General features: G+C 45.6%; 1 protein-coding gene and 1 long non-coding RNA gene across 2 annotated transcripts in view; one reads left to right on the forward strand and one right to left on the reverse strand.

The window, feature by feature from the left end:
- Positions 1–21,640, reverse strand: part of LOC142444614 (uncharacterized) — a 59,151-nt gene that overhangs the window by 25,804 nt on the left and 11,707 nt on the right. The gene's annotated exons all lie outside the window — the stretch shown is intronic.
- CBLIF (cobalamin binding intrinsic factor) lies at positions 244–20,190 on the forward strand. Its single transcript, XM_075545659.1, has 9 exons — positions 244–322; positions 1,086–1,262; positions 1,927–2,040; positions 2,528–2,668; positions 5,411–5,592; positions 10,131–10,308; positions 12,785–12,986; positions 18,085–18,203; positions 20,129–20,190. The coding sequence occupies exons 1-9, from the start codon at positions 244–246 to the stop codon at positions 20,188–20,190; spliced, it is 1,254 nt and encodes a 417-aa protein (XP_075401774.1).

The following is a 21,640-nucleotide window of genomic DNA, read 5'->3' on the forward strand; positions in this document are numbered from 1 at the left end:
TGCTGTCCACACATCACTTCAGACCAGCTGGGAGGGTCTATAGTCAGTAAACGGAGATAAGCACATGGAAAATTGTTGTATCAGGAAGGTCACCACAGGTGGTTTGAAGTGGCTGGCGGCTGGAAGGGGCGGAGTTGGGGTTACTTTACAAAAAGCATATGTAGGAGAAGGTAGAGACAGGCAACACTTATAAAACTTGGAATCTGTGGACGGGGCAGACGTGGTCACGACAGGAGACTGGAGATGCCCGGGCTTGTCCTCCATCTCCTGAGCCTTCTCTGGGCTGTGGCAGAGACTAATCCCCAGATCCAAAGCTCCTGCTGTGAGTATGGTGGTATTTTCCAAGCAAGTTAGAGAAGCAGTTCATTGGGGCGAGAGACAGAGACCTCACACACCCATGTTTGCCGAATTCCTACTACAAGGTAGAATGGCTCTTAGGGTTTCTAGTGAAGCAGTCTCATCTTACCCCCTGAGTGCAGGTGGTGGGTTGCAACTGGCAACCTTTCGGTTAGCAGTCCCTTGGTTAATCCACTGCACTAGCAGGACTCCTGGCAATCACAAGAGAGAGGCGTTCCAAAATGGGTAATGTGAATACGAGTTGTCATCATCATCAAGCAACTTACGGTTTATAGTAAAAGAGACTGAAATGCTGTTGCGGGGATGATGGCTGATGATAGAAAGACAGAACCGGTGTGGCTACTTGAGCAGGTGCCACTTCTAGAGGGGACAAGTCACCTCCCAAATCTTTCATTCCCTTGGTGAAAGAAAGGGGAAGATAGAAACCGGTGGGACAAAAATCAGTGATTTCTAGAAATGTGCTGGAGCACAATGGAAAAGTCCCTACGACCTAGTCCCTGGAGTTCCTAAATGAAAAACCCCCTTCTTGAAGAGATGGGCATTTGAGAAGTTGTAGGACCTGTTCAAAGGACAATCTCAATGTTTTGTCCGTTTCTCTCAATAACCGCTTCTAAGGGCCATCCCTCGGCCGAGAGCACGAATCCTAAAAGGCACAGGAGGAGCGGCAAACCTATTTCTGCAGAGGGGGCAATGCAGCCGAATGTAGTAGATTCCTCTTGTCTTCTCAGTTGTCCCCTCTGGCCAGCAGCCCTTAGTTCACAGCACTCAAGCGCTCATGGAGAGCTCGGTGACCTCGTCAGGCTTCCCAAACCCCAGCGTCCTCATCGCCATGAACCTGGCCGGAGCCCTCAGCCTGGAGGCCCAGATGCTCCTCACTACCAAGCTCATGACCAGTGACACCAATGGTAAGACCCTCTGCATGCTCCCTGCATCTCTGCACACTGTTCACCATCTGTGGACCCCCATCTCCAGCGTGTACCCACTCCTCGTGCTGCCTCTGACCATCTCCAAATCACACCAATACCCTTCCCCACATACCTGGATAGAGCCTGGAGAGAAATAGATGTGAAGGTCAGCATGGTCCAGGATGAGGGCGGCAAAGCAGAGAGCTCTCCACTAGATGTCAAAAGAGCTCGGACTCCGTGACAATGGATTAGCCCTTGCTTACGCTCAACCTCGTGTTCCTTGTTTACAAAACAATACTGATTCTTATAAGAATAACACAAAAATAATAAAGTATCTGCTTGGCCTACCTCACACAAGTTGCCTGGCCGTGCAAGACACCTAATAAAGTTTAAATTATTTGGCAGCTATAAATCTCTCATATGAAAATTTTGATGGGCATCCCAAAATTATTCTTATTATTTTCTAATAAATAACAGGGATTATGGACAGAGTCGTGATACTGAAGCCATCAGATTAGATATTCCTGAAATTTTTTTTATGTTTTCTTTTTCCTTAGGAAAGACATCAAGAAAAAACAACATTCTCATGACCTTATAAAAAAGATCTTAGCCCCGGCCCTCGGTGCCTTCGCCCTCTGAGAAATGTGTGATTCTCTCTCTGTAGATTTAACCCTTGGTCAACTTGCCCTCAGCATCATGGCCCTCACCTCCTCCTGCCGAGACCCGGGGAATCGTGTACCGCTTCTACAGAGACAAATGGAGAACTGGGCACCTTCAAGTAAGACCTGACTGGGAGAGAAGGGAGAGGGCGGCAAATGGACCTTCCTGAGAGGTGTCAGCCTAGGAGGAGGAGTTAGGGTGGGAGAGCGGAGAGGGGGCAAGGAGAGACGATGTGGCCTCCCATGGAGGCCCCTATGTGAGAGAGACATTTCCAAGGCAAAGTCGTGGACTTGATAAGTCCACTACCAAGGGTCACGGGCTTCTCCTGTCCAACACCTGCCTGAGGATATCGTTCCTTTCAGTCTATTCAAATTCCAGGTGGCATTCCATTTTGTAAGCCTATCCTGGGAAACGGTGATGAAGTTACCTTGCGTGCTACTGTGGCTTTCTGTTCAGACAGATCTTTCTGGTGATTTTGCTTTATTTTGTTGTCGCTTTATTTTGTCTTTGTTTTTTTATTTTGATTTATCAATTGGGTTTTTCCTCCTTCCCATGACTTCCCCATGGCCAATGCTGGTCGCATGAAGTCTCTTTCTCCTTGCAAGGCCCCGACGTCGAGGCGTCATCCTTCTACGGGCCCAGTCTCGCAGTCTTGGCGCTGTGTCAGAAGAACCCTGAGGCCACTTTACCAATAGCAGCCCGCTTTGCTAAATCCCTGCTGGTCAACACCTCCCCCTTCAACGTGGGTGAGTAGGCCACAGCCTCAAAGGCTGCTCTGAAGGGGGGAGCCAAGGGCTCTGCACCCTGAATTGGCTGGAGGAGAAGATGAGAGTGAGGAGTTTTTCTTTCTTACATGGAAGAGGAGCTGAGGGCTATGAGCATGTCAGTTGATGAGAGATCACTAACAACTGTTTGTTGAAGATGTAAACTAAGCAATAAACAAATACAGGGGAGAGATGAAAGCATAGGACGCAGGACCGCGTTTGGCATGTCTGACAGCCACATGAAATTCCTGGGAAACAAGACACCGTCCACAGGAGTCAGGGGTTGTCCCAGGCAAATGAAACGCTCAATCAATGTCTAGACTTGGCCAGTGCTATGTAACACTCAGAAGCACCCCTCACTAATGATGCTTCCGTGTTCTGTCCTTCTCAGTGTTTCTCCTCGAAAAATCAAAACGTTCTCTTCTTAGTCAACAACCACTCCAGACCCGTGGTGCCCTCCTTCAAGTACACATGGAGGATCTCATTCCTTCACTCTGCACTTCTTGGAGCCAGGGAGAGCTTTCCTGGGCAACCTCCCCTCCTTCTTCCGCCCTCAAGTCTCCCTCCGCTGTAGAATGGCCTCTCTGAAGGCCAGCAGCACCCTTCATTGACGGCAACCTTCGCTCCTCCATCACCCTCAAAGCATCATCTTAGCTGTTCACTCGCTTAGATGTGCCCCAAGGTGTCCTAGTGGCACAGCGGTTACCCATCCAGCTGCTAACCAAAGGACGGGTGGTTCAAATCCACCAGCCACTCCGAGGGAGCAAAGGGAGGCTGGCTGCTTCCAAAAAAATTACAGCCTTAGAAGCCCTGCAGAGATGGAGGGTTCTGCTCCATCCTGTACAATCACTATGCAGCAAAATTAACGATGGGTTTGGGTGTGTGTATAAGGGGGCTTCAAATTATTTGTGGAAAATGGAATTAAAAGATCATAGGACTTTCCCATGAGCCCTTTGAAGCACTTTCAGATGCCTCATTGGAAACCTGTTTTATGAAAGGTCTATCAAACAAACAAGCAGGTAGACATGTAGTATTCTCCCCATAGGTCAAGAACAGAGTGGCCTCTTTCCCAGTAGGGCCCGCAAGTGTTTGAATGTCTCCACTTTTGAGCTTCAACGACATCATCCACCTTAACTAGGTTTTGTAACTCTCAGACGGAGATGGGGGGGGGAGGGGGGAGCAGGGAGCGCCCTGTGAAAGGAAGGGGAGACACCATCTGCCACATTTCATCCCTTTGTTCTGGTCTCATGGTGCCAGAGCTTGCTTGTTCCATGCACACGTTGATTATTGTGCAAACAATGAGAAACGCGATGCAGACTAGAAAGTTCTCACCATCCCAAAGCTCCCTGCGCACAACTACAACAAAGCACGCCAGCAAGGGCTGAGTCTAAAAGAGGCAGAAGAGGTGCCGGTCACACTAGGATGACCAGCACAGGCTTTGGTGTGACATAGCAATGGCTGGGCCGTCAAGAACTGGTGGTCTTTTTGAAAGACAAGCATTGAGTCTAGATGGGACTTAGTATGCCGGTCAGTCTTCATTAATTAAAAGGATGAACTTCAGAGTCACACAGAGCTGGACTCGAGACCCAGTACTGTGATGTATTAACTGCATCATCTGAGCCAGTTTCAGTTGCCGCCGCCATGGACTCAAACATGCCAACAACGGCGGTGCATGCTGCAAGGTCAGGTAGGGTTTTGTTCTCTTGTACAAGGGCCGCTAGGATGGGAATGGGCTTAATGTCGTAACAGCAATCACTTAGCCTCTCTGCCCCTCGGCCTCCTCATCGCTTCTCACTGCCATCAAGTTGATTCCGATTCACAGTGACTCTATAGGACAGAGGAGAACTGCCCTTGGGGATTCCTAGGCTGTAACTCTTTATGGGAGTAACAGCCTCACCCTTCTCTCCACAGAACTGCCCCTGGGGTTCTAGTCCTCATTTCTTTTTTTTTTCTTTTTTTACATTTTATTAGGGACTCATACAACTCTTATCACCATCCATACATATACATACATCAATTGTATAAAGCATATCCATACATTCCCTGCCCCAATCATTCTCAAGGCATTTGCTCTCCACCCAAGCCCCTTGCATCAGGTCCTCTTTTTTTTTTCCCCTCCCTCCCCTTTCCCCCCTCCCTCATGTGCCCTTGGTAATTTATACATCGTTATTTTGTCATATCTTGCCCTATCCGGAGTCTCCCTTCCCCCCCTCTCTGCTGTCCCTCTCCCAGGGAAGAGGTCACATGTGGATCCTTGTAATCAGTTCCCTCTTTCCAACCCACTCGCCCTCCACTCTCCTAGCATCGTCCCTCACACCCTTGGTCCTGAAGGTATCATCCACCCTGGATTCCCTGTGGCTCCAGCCCCCATATGTACCAGTGTACAGCCTCTGTCCTATCCAGGCCTGCAAGGTAGAATTCAGATCATGGTAGTTGGGGGGAGGAAGCATCCAGGATCTGGGGGAAAGCTGTGTTCTTCATCGGTACTACCTCGCACCCTAATTAACCCATCTCCTCTCCTAAACCCCTCTATGAGGGGATCTCCATTGGCTGACACTTGGGCCTTGGGTCTCCACTAGTCCTCATTTCTTAAAGGGAGTTCCTTACAAGTCTTATTCATATTCGTGGTGCACAATCAACACATCATCAGTGTTAGCTGTTCATATTGTTCTGGTGGTTGTTGTCTTATTCCGCCCCCAACCCACTCCCAACTGTGATTCACAGACACAGGAGCGATAGCAACCTTGGCTCTGACCTGCATGTACAACAAGATCCCCATAGGTTCAGAGGAAGGCTATAGAGCCCTGTTTGGTCAGGTCCTAAAGAGTACTGTGGAGGATATCAGCATGAGGATCAATGACAGTGGCATCATCGGAGACATCTACAGTACCGGCCTTGCCATGCAGGTAAATACATCACAGGTGCTCTTTGTTGGGTCTATGCCAAGGAGGTTGGATCATGGGATTGAAAAACCAAGCTTTTGCTAAATCTGGAGGAAAGACCAGCTGTGTGACTTGGGTTAGACTCCTCGCTGTACCTGTGTCTCAATTTCACTACTGGTAAATACAAACCAAACAAACAAGCCCACCGCCATAGGGTCGGTTCTAATTCATCATGGCCCTATAGGGTTTCTGAGGCTGTACATCTTTATGGGAGCAAATGGTCTCATCTTTCATGGAGTGGCTGGGGGTTTGAACTGCTGACCCTTCAGTTAGCAGCCCAGCAGTGACCCAACAGTGCTGCCAGGTCTCCTTCTGCCCTACCTCACAGGTGAAGGGTGACAACAAATCTCCGTCAGCTTGTTCCCACTCACTTGGGGAAAAAGAAACAAATCCAAGAACTCTTTGGCTTTTCATAAACAAATGCCAATGTGCTCACTGTAACCATAGAGTACAAAAGCTGGACACATAAATAAAAAGAACAATAAGGTTAGCCCTCAAAACGAAATATTGGATATTCCAATTTGATGTTGACCAAGAGTCGTGCTTTTTCCCAGACCCCGACCTTGAACCAAAAAAGGCAGGCTTGAATTCAAACAGGTTAATAAAAATCATCTTCACCTGACTGGACAGCTAATATTTGTCAGACTCGTTCGCAATCTCAATCTCATTCAGACCCCACGAGTAACCCTCGTAAATGGCAGAGCCGTGTTTGTCTGGTAGCCAAACCCATTCTCCAATTGATGCGTCGCTTGTAGATTGCCAGCATGGACTTTCTATGCTGACTGATAGGAGCTTTGAATCCAAACCCCATTCAGTAGTGCACAATGGCAGTGGGCAGGGAAAACCAACCACAATCAGAAAGTATAGAGCCTCCCGAGTTAAATCCTGTTATCCCAACTTAAGAACTCTGTGCTCCGAAGTCTCGACATGCTGTATGCTATGTGCTTGTCCCAACTCAGAAAGTCTAGAAAAGAGAGAACTGTAGAGCTGTGAATGCAGTCATAACCCTAATGAAATCTCTGATAGAACAATGGCTAAATGCTCAGCTCCTAACTAAAAGGTTGCTGGTTCAAACCCACCAGGCACTCCATAGAAGAAAGGTGTGGCCATCTGCTTCCAGAAAGATATACAACCTTGACCCCCCACGGGGAGGTTCTAGTCTGGCCTACAGGGTCACTATGGTTGCAATTGACTTGATGGCAACGAGTAGGATTAGAAATAAATTGCTTCCTAAGGGGGAAGGGAGGAATGGAAACACATAAACAATTAAATTAGGGGGCGAAATCAGGGAGCGGCATAAACAGCCTCAAGCTTAGTTCATGTTATGTGTAGGAGGAAATATAAAATGTCTACACCAATATCCTCTGGAGAGGAGTGATGGATGAAAACAAAGTAAACTGGCCTCTGTCATCATAAATGAGATATTGCCATCAAGAGAAACTGTTCTCACAGCTGATCATACACAGAGCACTCCCAGGGCCTGGTCTAGAAATCTTTGTGGAGGATCAAAGCCAGTCTGCAAGGGGTCATGTTTGTGTTTTGCTTAAAATAACCAGCCTTCAACTTAGTGCCAGACAAAGAAGTGTTTGTTTTTGCTAGTTCAGTTTGTGAATTCTGTTTGGTACTTTATCACTTGCAGGGTACACTCAGATAAGCTGTACCTGGGAATAAAGCTTTTCCTATGAAAAGGCAAGACGTCATCCATTCCTAAATGCTGTAGGCCATGTGGCTTTCTGGTCAGGAGGCTTATGTAACCTCTCCCTACTCGCTCGCTGCCCATCATCTGAAGTTTACCCCGGCAGTGCGAAGTCCGAAATCACCAGGTGTCTACTGTGCACCCTCATTCCAATCAAAAATCCTCTGGTGTTGAAAAGCAAAGAACTCTCTCACTGGGTTAAAAACACACTTGGATTTGAATCCTAGATGTGCCACCATCTTGGGAAAACACTGGATTTATATGAATTTTTCCCCCACAGTAACGAGGTTGCAACTCAGCTAAAAGCAATGTGGCACTTTTTTTTAATCACATGCCACATGGGGTTAATTTAGGTGACCTCAACTCAGTGCCATCAAGTTGATTCCAACTCATCGTGACCCTGAAAGTCAGAGTAGAATTGACTCTGTGGATTTCTGAGACTGCAATGGGAGTCAAGAAGAGCCTCATCTTGCCCCCAAGGAGCAGCAGTGGTTTCAAACTGCTGACCTTGAGATAACCCACTCAGCAGGGCTCCTACAGTTTATGGGAAGGGGAACCTAAATCCCTACTCGAGGCAGAAAATAAATGCAGGGCAGCGGCAGGGAGGGGCTCTCAGGTCAAATGTCCAATGTGATGTCCTTACCTGTTCCTGGTCTCTGTCCAGGACGTGGTGGTGCTGATTGCCTCTAGATTTTCAGTCTCCCCACAACCTTTTCCCAGAGGCCTCTTCTTGGGCCACCCACATCCCTTCCCTAAGGCCCTCTTCTGTTCCAGGATTTTTCTCTATCATCCACCAGCATTCTAATGCCTTCAACATTTCTCTGCTAGAGCTCAGGAGAAGGGATCTGATTGGCTTGTTCTTCAAACAATCGTGAATAGCTCCTAATAGCCCAATGTGCTAGCAAGATACATCTCTCCTGATAGAACCGGGGGAGGGAAATGGCATGTAGACAAAACCGTGTTGCTGAGGAATACTTAATGGATGCCACGGAATCCAAATGGCCTTATAGAGGAGCCCCTGACAAGAGACAAAGTTCAGTTCCCAAGGGCAATAGTGACAGTCATGGTGGTCTCGACAGCCTGGTTGCTCCTCCATGTACTGGGTCTAGCTGTCGTTTGTGACTCTCCCCACCCCCTTCGCCCAGTCTCCCTCCTAAGCTTCAGGTGAATCTATCACTGCAGCAATCCAGCCTTGCGCATGCTTTGGGGGCCATGATCAGCACAACTCTAAAGGAAAGGAGGTGGTAACTACAGCTTACAATTCACACAGTACAATATACTTTCGCGTATTTTCCATATGAACTTCTAATAATCCCCCACTGGTTGGCAGAATTTGTGTTTTCTATTTTACCAATGAGATACAACAGTTACCAAGAATTAAATGACTTGCTTGGTATATTGAGACTGCAATAAAAGACTAAAATCATGCTATCACGGAAGACTCTCTTGATCTCCCAGCCCCCTTTCCTTCTCTGTCATTTTATCATTTTTTCCAAGTGACTGAGGAAGATAATCACTGGAAGTCTGATCCTTACTTTGGTCTGGTAGAATAAATACATAAAAAGGTGTGCAAGTCCAGGTTGACTAATTCAGGGACACTCATATGTGTGTAATGGAGCTTTATTTCATAGAGCAATTGCATATTGGAAAAACATCTTGGCCCAGTCCAAATAAAGTCCCTAAGTCCAATATTAGCCCATGTGTCTGATACTAGTCCTTAAATTACTCTTCAGACGCATGCAGTCGCATGCAAAGAGGCAGAACACAGGAAAATCATAGGCCAGTAGGTGCAAAGTCTTACGGATCCAATGGCATGGAAACATCTCAGTGCTGGAGTGATGCTCCTCCAGCTCCCTGAGTGTGTCTCGACAGGAAGGCAAAGCAGAGAGTGAGAGAGAGTTCTAAGAATCCTCATGAGAAGGCCATGCTCCAAGAAGGCATCATCAGGCTGTGACGTGATTGACAGACTAGACTCTATGCCTTCACTCTTAATGCCATTGAGTTGGCATGAGATTATGTAACTACCACAAGGTGGGGGGAATGTTTCTTGCTCCCAATGTCTGTAGATTGAGGAAAGATTCTTATCAGGACAATTATCCACCGACTATTGCCAAGAGGATTGGGGGGCTCTGATTAGTCCAGCCCAGGGCACAGGTGCAGCCTCCTGACCAGGGTAGGGAGCCTCTGAGTGATAGTCCTGGTGGCACCATGGTTAAAGGGACTGGCTGTTCACCAAAACCTTGGTGGTTTGAACCCACCTGCCACAGTGAAGAAGGAAGACATTGCAGTCTGCTTCTGCAAGTGTTTACTGGCTTGGAAGCCCTATGGGAGAGTTCTACTCTGTCCTGGGGAGTCACCAGGAGCCAACATCAACTCAGTAACAGTGGATGTGGATTTGGGGATGGAGTGACCTTTGTGAAAATCACCAGCGGGTATGCAGGACAATGCAAAGCAAGGACGACTACCTCCATATGGCCAGGTCCTCTGCGATCAAATCCCCATGAACAACCTGCTTTCCAGCAAGCACCCTCCTATTATATGTAAGAATTGTTAGTGTCTACAGCATTCCTGAGTGCTCCCTGGTGAGTGCTATGTGAATGGCTTGTGAAAGACAGTGAGCTGAGTGCTGGGGACATAGCATTGGACAGATGTAGCGTCGAACCTCGTGCAACTTTGATTTGGGACCTGGGGGATCACAAGATGAGAGGCTAAATTGATCCCTTAAATAGATTACAAGGACCAACTGGCGGCTATGCTTCCTCAGTCTCTCTGCTCTCCCTTTTGTCTCTCTCCACTTGTTCCCCAGGCTCTCTCTGCCACACCTGTGCAGCCTAACAAGGCGTGGGACTGCCAGAAGACCATGGATACGATGCTTGCTGAGATTAAGCAGGGGAAATTCCACAACCCCATGGCCATTGCCCAAATCCTCCCTTCTCTGAAAGGGAAGACATACCTGGATGTGCCCCACGTGACCTGTGGTCCTGGTAAGAACTCTTTAAACATATACCTCTGCTAAGGTCGTGACATGGCAACTTCGCCAAGAAGGATATGTGGGTTCATTTTAAGTGGCCTGTGGACTTGTTGGCCCCATTACACGTAGGTACAGAGAGCCATAATCTGATTGTCACTTCTCTACAGTTGGGTAATAGCAAAGTGCCCTGAGGGCTCAGTCCTCTCCCCACAATGTCGCCTGCATCCAGCACACAGTTACTGAGCACCTGCTATGGGCAAAGCATTTTTCAAGATGTTGGGAAGGGGAGATGCATGGCCCCAGAAATCCCATAACACATCGCTTCATTCATTCACTTGATGTAGGCTCCATACACTTGTGTGAGCAAATGCCATGCCGCATCTATCACCTCCGCTCTTCACAATGTCAGAAAACATAGGTGGGGTTAAATCCACAAAACCTAGAAGAATTATATAGTCGTGAAACAGAAACGGAAGTCGCATAGAGAGCAAAGATCAGGGGTTGGTTTTCTTCAGGGAGACTTTGGGGAAGAGCAGAGTTGACATTCAGCCAAATCTTAAGGATCTAAGTATGAAGCCTTAGGGCCTAGCGCAGGGCAAAAGGGCGAGGTGGAAACCTGGCACGCTGCTTTTCTGCTGGAAACATCTTCATTTTATCCAGTGACAAATATAATACGCATACCCACCATTCAAGCAGAAGGACACACTCTTAGAAGGTGCAGCTCAGCATAAAAATGTCATCACCACAGAGAAAACTAGTGTTTGGTGTGAATTCCCCCAGTTCTTCCAACTAATACAATGATAATGTAATGTACCAACCACCTTGTGTTGCATAGATTTCCTAAGACAAGCAGAAATCACCGAGTCCCTTGTCTCTATCAATGCCAAGTTTGCGGAGGACAAACTCGAATCTGACTAAACACTACGCTCCGCTGCAGACCCGAGTTCCCGACATTAACGTTTGTTTTTAAAGTGGCCGTGGAGCTCTTAGGAGAGTGCTGCACTAGTTGTCCAGGTTCTCTCTTCGGTGGTCTGAAATGTACTACTTTAATGCCACACTCATTAAAGACGACAAAGGACCTGCAGCAACCAAACTAAAGGTGTTACAGAAGATACAAGATTCCTTCCAGGCTGCAAATTCTTTTAAGAAAATGAATGATCGCCGTAAAGCTCTCGGTCTTCAGTATCCCAGAATGAGACCAAGGGTTTATTTGTAACACCGTGATTGTTAGGTAACATCGAGTCGGCTCCGACCCATAGCGACCCCATGCATAGCAAAATGAAACACTGTCTAGCTCTGCACCATGCTCACAAATGTTCCTGTACTTGAGATTGCCTACCAGTTTGTCGTACTATGGTGGCCTGTGCGGTGTGGTGAGGCTGGAAGCTGTCACTGGTATTTCGATATCGGCAGGGTCACCAAAGCGAACAGGTTTCAGCAGAGCTTCCAGTCAAAGAACAGACAACAAAGTTGTCCCGCTTCGGAGGAACCGGCTGCTGCAAACCTTATAACACTAGTTCCCCAAAGGAGTCCACAAAAGCCACAAAGTCTCTGCCATTTCTTGAAATGTTTTCTGGGATGAGTTGTCACTAACAGATTTTTGTGCCCATAACAGGTCCCATAAGTTTTGACACAAACATTTTGTCCTACGGTGGTGGCTTGTGTGTTGCTATGAAGCTGGAAACAAGGCCACTCATGTTTTGAATGCAGCAGCATCAACCACAGTGAGCAGGTTTCAGCAGTTTCCAGGTTAGGACGGGCGAGGAAGAAAGGTCTGTCAATCTAATTCCAACAATTAGCCGATGAAAGCCCAAGGGCTCACAACCGGATACTACCCAATACAGTGTTGGGAGAGAAGCTCCCTATGTTGAACCAACTGCCCTCAGCCATAGTGTCAATTCAGACTCATAGCATCCTTCAAGGGCAGAGTAGAAAGCAGAACTTAACCCAGGAGGTTGCCCAGACTGTACATGTGTAAATCTATACAGAATGCTACGTCTTTCTCCTGCGGAGTGCTTAGTGGGTCCCACCCACTGACCTCTTGACTGGCAGCTGAGCACTTCACATACTGCGACACCAGGTCTCCCTCCCTCACTAGAAAACACTGCGAACACACAATGGCAGCAACAGTGGGATCAAGCATCTCAACAATCATGACGAAGACAGAGGACTGCGCAGCATTGTCTTCTGTTGTCCGAGGGCCAGCCCCTTGGCACCTCACACTCATCTCTGACAAATCTTGCCTCTCTGCTCTTCACATGAGCACCTGGGTGATCACAAGATGAGAGGCTAAATTGATCCCTTAAATAGATTACAAGGACGAACTGATGAAGGCAGAAAGACGAAGCTCTCTACACCTGAAAAAAGTTGCGGTCTCAGAAACCATCAAGGGGGTTCTGACCGACATATTGACCGACAAGGTCAATACGAGGCGGAATCCAACTCAGGGAGGTTGGTTTGGGTTTGGGTTTTGTCTTTGCTTTTGACAGATCACGAGGTGCAGCCAACTCTCCCCAGTCATCCTAGCCCTGGGCCCACCTCAGCATCCAACATCACGGTCATGTACACCATAAATAACCAGCTGAGAGGGGTGGAACTGCTCTTCAATGTGACCATCGCTGTGAGTGTCAAGGGTGGATCGGTGCTACTTGTCGTCCTAGAAGAAGCACAACGCAAAAGTTCCATGTTCAAGTGAGTGTAACAAGCAACCCTGACCATTCCCTCCAGGCCTAAACCAAGTAGTCATTCTTCCTCTGTCCATATGTTCCTACCTTCTGGTAATGTGACAAATGTTTATGAAGAGCCCTTGTTGTGATTATGAGGTGCCATTGAGTCTGTTCTGACCCCTAGCAACCTTGTGCACAGCAGAATGAACACGGCCGGTCCTCCACCATCCTCACAATTGTTCCCATACTGGAGCCCATTGTCGCAGCCACGGGGTCAGCCCATCTCCTTGAGGCCTTCCTCTTCTTCCCTGACCCTCTATCAAGTATGATGTCTTTCTCCAGGGACTGGTCTCTCCTCACAACATGACCAAAGTACATGGAACCTAGTCTCACCACCCTTGCCTCTAAGGAGCAGGCTGGCTGTGTTTCCTCCAAGACGGCTCTGTTTATTCTTTTGGCAGCCCACAGTACTTTCAATATTCTTTGCCAACACTATAATTCAATATATCTATTCTTACTCAATGTTCTTTATTCAATACCCTAATTTCACGTGCATATAAAGCAATTGAAAATATCATGGCTTGGGCCAGGCACAGCGTAATCCTCAAAGTAATATGCTTTCTGTCCAAAAGTCTAAAGTGTTCTTGGGCAGCAGATTTACCCAATGGAATGCATCTTTTGATCTCCTAACTGCTGCTTCCAAGAGCACTGATTGTGGATTCAAGCTGGACGACATCAACCTTTTCCCCATCTATCATGATGCTCTCTATTGGTCCAGTTGTGAGGATTTTGGTCTTCTTTGCATTGAATTGTGATCCACATGGAAGCCTGTAATTCTTGATCTTCATCAGCAAGGGCTTCTTAAGGTGTCCAAAATCTAGTAGGTCGGCAAGGTTTTCATGAGAAAATTTAACCATATTAATCCATACATAACGAAGGTTTTAAAAATAGGAAATCAGAGGAGAGAAAGTCCATTGCAATTAGAATAGTCAAGGGAATTCTGTGACTTTAGACCACATTCAAAGGATAGATGCCATTTGGGAATATATGGAAATGGGGGGCCTAGGAATAGGATATGGCCAGAAGAGGGCACTTGAAATGGAAAAGAGCCAGGAATCTGGAGTCAGTCAATAGATCACTTTGTCTAGAGGGGAAGATACAAGACTGAGTTGAGAGAGTAATATCTATTAAGTGAGTAATATCTAGCAGTCACATATGTGGCTTGAGTCTGACTTAGAGCAACCTCGTGGGACAAAGTAGAACTTACCCTGTGATTTCCAAGACTCCCTCAGAGTGGCTGGTGGGTTTGAAGTGCTGGCCTTGTGTTGGGTTAGCAGCCCAGAGCATGACCCACTGCGCCTTTCTAGGACAGCAGGCTGGGTAATAGGGTAAGCACACAAACAAACAAAAACCTCACTGCCATCAAGTGAATGCTGACTCATAACACACACACACACACACACACACACACACCACCAACACCACCACCACCACCACCACCCCTCTGTGGGCTTCTGAGACTGTAACTGCTGACAGGAGTAGAAAGCCCAGTCTTTCTCCCTTGGATGTATTGGTGGTTTCCAAATGTCCACCACGTGGATCACAGCCCAACTTGCAACCACTACACCTCAGGAGTCCTTAGGGGACAAGGTAAAAAGCCGTAAAGACCAGGCTAAGGAGTGTGGGCTTCACTTGGTAAGGAAGCACTGCAAGTCTGTGAGTAAGAAAAGCCATTTTGAAAAATGTTAAGCAGATTGTAAGAAATGAAGACAAAGAGAGAAATTAGGGAATGACTTGATAACGAAGCGGTAAGATGAAGAGAGTTCATCTATGAACCGAGAGCCTCATCTAGACTAGAGGGACCCAGACCAAGGAAGACCCCGTCGCGTTCTGAGCCACAGGATGGGGAGGTAGGAGAAATAAGTCTAAGGATGTCAGAGATGAGTGTGAGGTGCCAAGGGGCTGGTCCTCGGACAACAGAAGACAATGCTGCCCAGTCCGGTCTTCGTCATGATTGTTGAGATGCTTGATCCCACTGCTGTTGCCATTGTGTGTTCGCAGTGTTTTCTAGTGAGGGAGGGAGCCTTGGTGTCGCAGTGTGTGAAGTGCTTGGCTGCCAGTCAAAAGGTCAGTGGGTGGGACCCACTAAGCACTCCGCAAGAGAAAGACAAAGCATTCTACTTCTGTATAGATTTACACATGTACAGTCTGGGCAACCTCCTGGATTAAGTTCTACTTTCTACTCTGCCCTTGAAGGATGCTATGAGTCTGAATTGACACGATGGCTGAGGGCAGTTGGTTCAACTTAGGGAGCTTCTCTCCCAACACTGTATTGGGCAGTATCCGGTTGTGAGCCCTTGACAAAATGAGAAGGCTTTTGGAGGTAGAGAGCCGATTGCATCTGCTAGATGATGACAATGACAAGAGTTTAGAAACTGAGTCATAAGTGACAGACCCAATACACTCAACAAAGCCATGAGACATGTCTAACGATTCCCACGTTAGAGCCAGACCCACTGAGACCCAAGAAGTTGAATAACATTCCGAAGATCCCCCTGGGTGCAACAAATAGTGTGGCGCTCGGAGTCCAGATTTGACTCACTCGGAAGCTCACGTGGTTCCGCTGCCTTATCCAAAAGGGGCAGGATATGTAAATAAATCAAAGGAGAATCATTTAATTTGGGGAAATGTCTATGGTTTGCAAAAATAAGAGGAAATTGTGGAGAACTGCAGGTCTGTCTAGGTTTAGAGAGACGAGAGGGCAAGTGCGAGGTCATGGGAGGGGGGAAAAAAAGAAGCTATTTCACAAGAAAAGATGAGGTGATCCACAGCAGGTAATCCTCAGACAGACGTTCAGGAGGAGGACTGACAAGGGCAGGGGTGGTAAAAAGGAGCTGATGTCAAGGAGTTCAAGAAGGAAAAAACGTTTCAAAACAGATGGTGGTAGCAATTGTACGATACTACTTGATGTGGCTGAACGACGATACGTTATCTGTAGTAGTGCCCAGTAAAATGGTTTAGGGAAAGAAAAGAAAAAAATAAAAAAGACTGACAAGTGCTAATGAATGGTCCCCAGTGACCTATTCCATGAGATCGACTGACACAGTTGTTGTAACCATGGACTCAAGCGTGGGAACTGTTGGGAGAATGCTGCAGGACCGGGCAGTGTTTTGTTCCGTTGTGCACCAGGGTCGCTGTGGGTTGGAATCAACTCAATGGCACCTCTCAACCGCCTGCTGAGTACACTGTGACTGCTGCCCATGGCCCAGCTCCGTGAGGTGCACAGCGCTCACAGACTGACCCAGTTAAAGTTGCATTTCAAGAATATTTCATTGTCTTTTAACACACGTATGTAATGGAATGCTATCCAACCAGCAGAAATGAAATATTAATGCACGCAATAGTATGGATGGAACTTGAAGATACTCTGCTGAGTAAAATAAGCCAACCACAAAAGACAATTGCATGATCTCACTTTTTCAACAATACCCCCAAAAAGGCAAATGCGTAGAGACCAAAGTTAATCAGTGGTTAGCAGGTTAGGTGGGAGGGAAGTGGGGGGTGGTTCACAGGGATGTAAAAACCTCATGAAGGTTACAGTTACCCAGCTGAATATTTTGTCATGGCTATTACTCTAATCGCAGTTGTACATTTGTTAAAGAGTTGAATTGGCAAAGTTTTGTGATAGGTCTCAGCAAAAAGCAGCAGCTACAGGGCTACTTACAGACAACCAAACACCTCGTGGAATTTCGTCCCTTGCCTTCAAGGTTTGGGATATCTTGGAGCATCCCAGTTAATTAGCCCAATAATGCGTACAGTGCCTCTGTCCTCCCTCCTGCTCCATTCCTTGGTGCCAAGGGTCTTAAAAGCTTTTGAGGGGCCATCCAAGGTACAGAAATTGGTTTCTATTCACCTGAAGAAACAGAGGAAGGAGAGTCAGGAACAGGAGGAGAATATGCCAGGTTGTGGCTCATTGCCTCCCTGAACATCTGCCTCCAACACTGGAAACTGGGTGAAGCCCTCTACCCTGTCTACACATCTTGATCAAAGATTTCCATAGAAGAATTCTGATCAAATGCAGACCAGCATTTCCTATTCTCCTGTGTTCTACACTTTCTGGTGTCATGGAGAATGGGGTAAAACACTGATACTGTTGCCCTGAGATAATCTGTACACATTAGACTCAAAAATATCCCCTGAAGTCTTCTTAAAAGCAAACAGTATTATAGCTTAACTTGAACAGTATACTCTCTAAAGCAATCTCTATGTGGGACCACACACACTAGCAACTCAAAAAGATTAGTTCGAAACTCTGGTTCTGGTGATTTATGTAAATGAGGAGTAACTCAGAAAAAGAGCATGGGGAGAAACTGCACAGTTAGAAGAATGTGACCGATGCCACGAAATTGTACCGAGAGGATTCGCTGAATTGTAATGCCTGCTGTGTACATTCTCAACGACTAAATAAATACAATTTAGGGGAAAAAATACTTAGCTTTCAAAGCAACATTTCTTCTTCCCTAAGCTAATTTCTTCTCCTAACTTTCATTGCTACTGAATACAAACATAATAAATGTATGTATTAAAAATCTTGAAGGGAAATCAGCATAAAGAAGAAAATAAATCATCTAGAGTCCATCCTAATGGAACCATTATTGATATATTTTTATAATCATATAGATTTTGCCATGTATATTCCAAATAAATGTCCATGGGATAGATAACATGATGGATATTTCCTATAAAATGTATATGTTATCATTCACTTAACACTATTGTGTAAGCATAGCAGTTCTCATGCAGTCTCTTATGATTCCTCAGGTCAATGAAGATGAGGAGAAAATATGATTTTCATAACTGTAGATATTCTATCTTGAATACTCATTTCATCATTTATTTCATCACTTATCCACTGTTGGGCATTTGCATATCCTTAGGTTTGCTTACTGGCTCATTTTAATTCTGTTTGATTTCATGTATGGCAATTTCACATTCTTCAGTATCCGTGTGTCTTCTTTCAAGCAGGACTTCATGTGATCTTTAAAGCACTGGGATGTCCCTGTTCCTTCATCTATGACCCCCTGTGGATGACGTCTGAGTTGACTCTGGTTTTGTTCTTGCAGGTTTGAAACCACAATGACATCCTGGGGTCTTGTCGTCTCTTCCATCAACAACATTGCTGAAAACGTTAATCACAAGACATACTGGCAGTTCCTTAGCGGCAGAACACCTCTGAACGAAGGTCGGAAAAGAAAGGGAACAGGACATATCTTCCATAGTCAGAAAAACCTTTTACTCATTTTAATTCACGCGTTTAATCCATTAATAACCCTAGGATTGTGTGTGTGTATAGAGTGGTTGGAAAAACAGCAGTATATACACAGATATATACAGATAGACGTCAATGCAGTTAGGTGGCTGGGTAAAGAGATTGCTATTGTTAGCCACACAGCTGACTCCAAGTCAGACTGACTTCACATACACGCTCCACAGTTGTCAAGGCTGTGACCATAGAGAAGAACATCCCCAGGCTGATCTTCCAAAGCACCTCTTCTTGGAAAGTTTGAACCGCCAACGTTTCAACTAGCAGGGGAGCACTTAACCATAGATAATGATGAGAGAGAGATAGGGAGATAGATAGATAGATGGATGGATGGATGGATGGATGGATGGATGGATGGATGGATGGATGGATGGATGGATAGACGGATAGATAGATAGATAGATAGATAGATAGATAGATAGATAGATAGATAGATAGATAGATAGATAGATAGATAGTAAGCTACCAAAACAGCTTTAAAAACAAATTGAGACACCAGACTACACTCTGAACCAGCATGGAAATCTAATGACAAGTGATGTGAACTGATTGACTGAAAGCCATAAAGGTCCAAAGGAGGAAAAAGGAGATTAACATGAGTGAGACAAAGAAAAGAAAAAGGATAAAGTGAAAAAGTAGTAAGGATTCTAAGAATGGTGATGACTTTGGCATTAAAATATCAAATGTAGATCTACACACGACCTCCTCCCTGGGGGACGGACAGTGGAGAAGTGGGTGAAGGGAGAGGTCGGTATAAGATATGACAAAATAATAATACTTTATACATTATCAAGGGTTCATGGGGGAGGAGGGAGTGGGGAGGAAGGGGAAAATTAGTTGATACCAAGGGCTCAAGTAGAAAGCAAATGTTTTGAGAATGATGAGAGAAACAAATGTACAAATGTGCATGACACAATAGATGGATGTATGGATTGTGATAAGAGTTGTACAAACCCCAATAAAATGATTTTTAAAATATATCCAATATAAATGTGCAAAGCAAAACCACAGTTAATCTGCAGCCAGTGGAAAAGTAATATAAGACTAATAGGTCCTATTTGTACAGTGATGTTATCTTATTTCATACCCACATGACCTCTGTAGGTATTCGTGGCTCTCTTTTTACAGAGAAGAAAAGCTAAGACACTAGAGCCAGGTGTACAGGACATGCACCTGGGTCTGTGATAGAGCACAAATCCCTCTCTAGGCCTCCAAACTCTCGTTCTCAGGCCACCTTCATCTCAAGAATTGACCTGGAATCAAACAGGTTTATTCTCATGTCTGCCCATTATTTTCCTCTCTACAAGAGGCAATGCTATATGGAAAGGTCAAGAATAAATGAAGGCCTCAGGAAATGTCTGGCTCTTCGTAAGGCAGTGATGGATAGCATCACCATTTCTTTCCTGCCTAGAAAGACAGGAATTCACAGTCCACCGCCTTTCCTTACTTCTACAAAATCTTCAACAGTGAGTCTGAGCTGCTCCACGGCATGCTCTGGTTTTGGCCTGAGCCATGTTAAGTAATTACTAGCATTGATCACACATGTATCACATGCCAGGTGAAACTCATTATTTCTAATCCTGAAAATAGCTCCAAAAAGTAAATGCTTTTCACACATCTTATAAATAAGGGGAAGGAGGCTCACCTGAATAACTTAAATGGTTTACCCAAAGACACACTCCACAAAATAGTGATCTGGACACTAGAACTATGGACCTTTGAATCTAGGTGTTATGCTTTCTCCATCTTCATCAAGCTACCCATTTCACAGTTGGATCATTTTAATCCTTTGCTAAATGAAATGGGCTGAACCTCCGTCTCATGTTATTTTCTGTTTGATTCAGGTGTTGCAGACTACATACCCTTCAACCAGGAGCACATCACAGCCAACTTCACACAATACTAGCAAGAAGATGGGTTTGGGCTCCACCCACCCTCTCCAGCTGAGGAGTGGGATTTTCTTCATCTCATTTCAAATTGATGAAAAATAAAATAGTCGTGGTGCTACTATATCCCTGGGTTTTGAAAAAGAGGAGGACCACTATATAAAAGATGTAAATTCCACTGGAGTCTCAATATTGGTGATTCATCGGAAAATAATGTCCAGCTTCTCAGGGTATTAACTGCCAATCATCATCGAAACAAAGAGTAAGGTGGAAAGGGGAAGGCGAGTTAATATTTTATGAGATCATTCGGATCGTCTTGATTGATAAGCCAACATAATCCTTCCTTTTGACAACTAAAAGAATATATTTTTAATATCTCTGTTTTGTATACCTTTTCCAATCACCAACTATAAATAATCCATGCCTAGACTATCCCCTTCAGAAATCAAGTTAAACAGACAGAGAAACAGGTGAGGAAATGATGTGGGTGTGGATCTTTGCAAGAAAAATTCAAGCTTCTGATGACAATCAGAACTCTAATCTCTGCCACTAGAACTCTCTGGTATAACTTCTTTAACGTGGAAGATGAATACTTAAAAACATTTATCAAGAGACCTGAAATATCATTTGCTTTAGCAACCAAAAAAAAAAATCCCCTTTCTGAAATTTACGTAAAGTTGGCAATCATAAGAGCACACGTGTTGTTAGTTGCACTCCTCCCTCCGCACGAGAGCAATCCACTACCGAGTCTTCACATCACCGATATGCTTGAGCTCATTGGTGCAGCCACCGCGTCAAGCTATCTGGGTGAGGGTCTCCATCTTTTTCACTGACCCTCCCCTTTAGCAAGCACGGTGTCCTCTCCAAAGACTGGCCTCGCCTGACAACATGTCCAAAGTACATGGCATGAAACCTTACCAACCTCAACTCAAAGGAGTTCCAACTGTACTTCAAATAAGAGAAATTTTAAATTACCGTATATACTCGAGAATAAGCCAACACACATATCAGCCAAGGCACTTAATTTTACCACCAAAACTGTGTTAAATATGATAACTCCTAGACGATTTCAATCCTTTCTCCATGTACCATGCAGTTCGTAATTGGTTGTGAGGATTTTTATGTTCTTTGTGTTGAGATGTAACCCATACAGGAGGCGGTGGTCTCTGATCATCAGTTAATTCTACAAGTTCCCTTCACGTTCAGAAGCAAGGTTGCTCACTGGCATATGGAAGGTTGGTCATGAGTCTTCCTCTAATCGCGATGCGGTGCTCTTCTTCATTGTCCAACTTCTCCGATTATTGGCTCAGCATACAGACTGAGCAAGTATGGTGAAAGGATGCAGTCCTGACACACATCTGGCCTGGTTTTAAACCACAGCCTTCTATTCAAATGACTGCCTTTTGTTCTGTGCTCAGGTTCTGAATGAGCACGGGTACGGGTTCTGCAATTACAATGCCTCTCAAGGCC

The sequence above is a fragment of the Tenrec ecaudatus genome, chromosome 4, assembly GCF_050624435.1.
Source record: "Tenrec ecaudatus isolate mTenEca1 chromosome 4, mTenEca1.hap1, whole genome shotgun sequence".
NCBI lineage: Eukaryota > Metazoa > Chordata > Mammalia > Afrosoricida > Tenrecidae > Tenrec > Tenrec ecaudatus.

Bases quoted from the DNA above. Each gene is read 5' to 3' on its own strand.
- CBLIF (XM_075545659.1), top strand. From the start codon at position 244: ATGCCCGGGCTTGTCCTCCATCTCCTGAGCCTTCTCTGGGCTGTGGCA. The intron at 10,309-12,784 runs GTAAGAACTCTT...TGCTTTTGACAG, and splicing joins CCACGTGACCTGTGGTCCTG to ATCACGAGGTGCAGCCAACT. The intron at 12,987-18,084 runs GTGAGTGTAACA...TTGTTCTTGCAG, and splicing joins CGCAAAAGTTCCATGTTCAA to GTTTGAAACCACAATGACAT.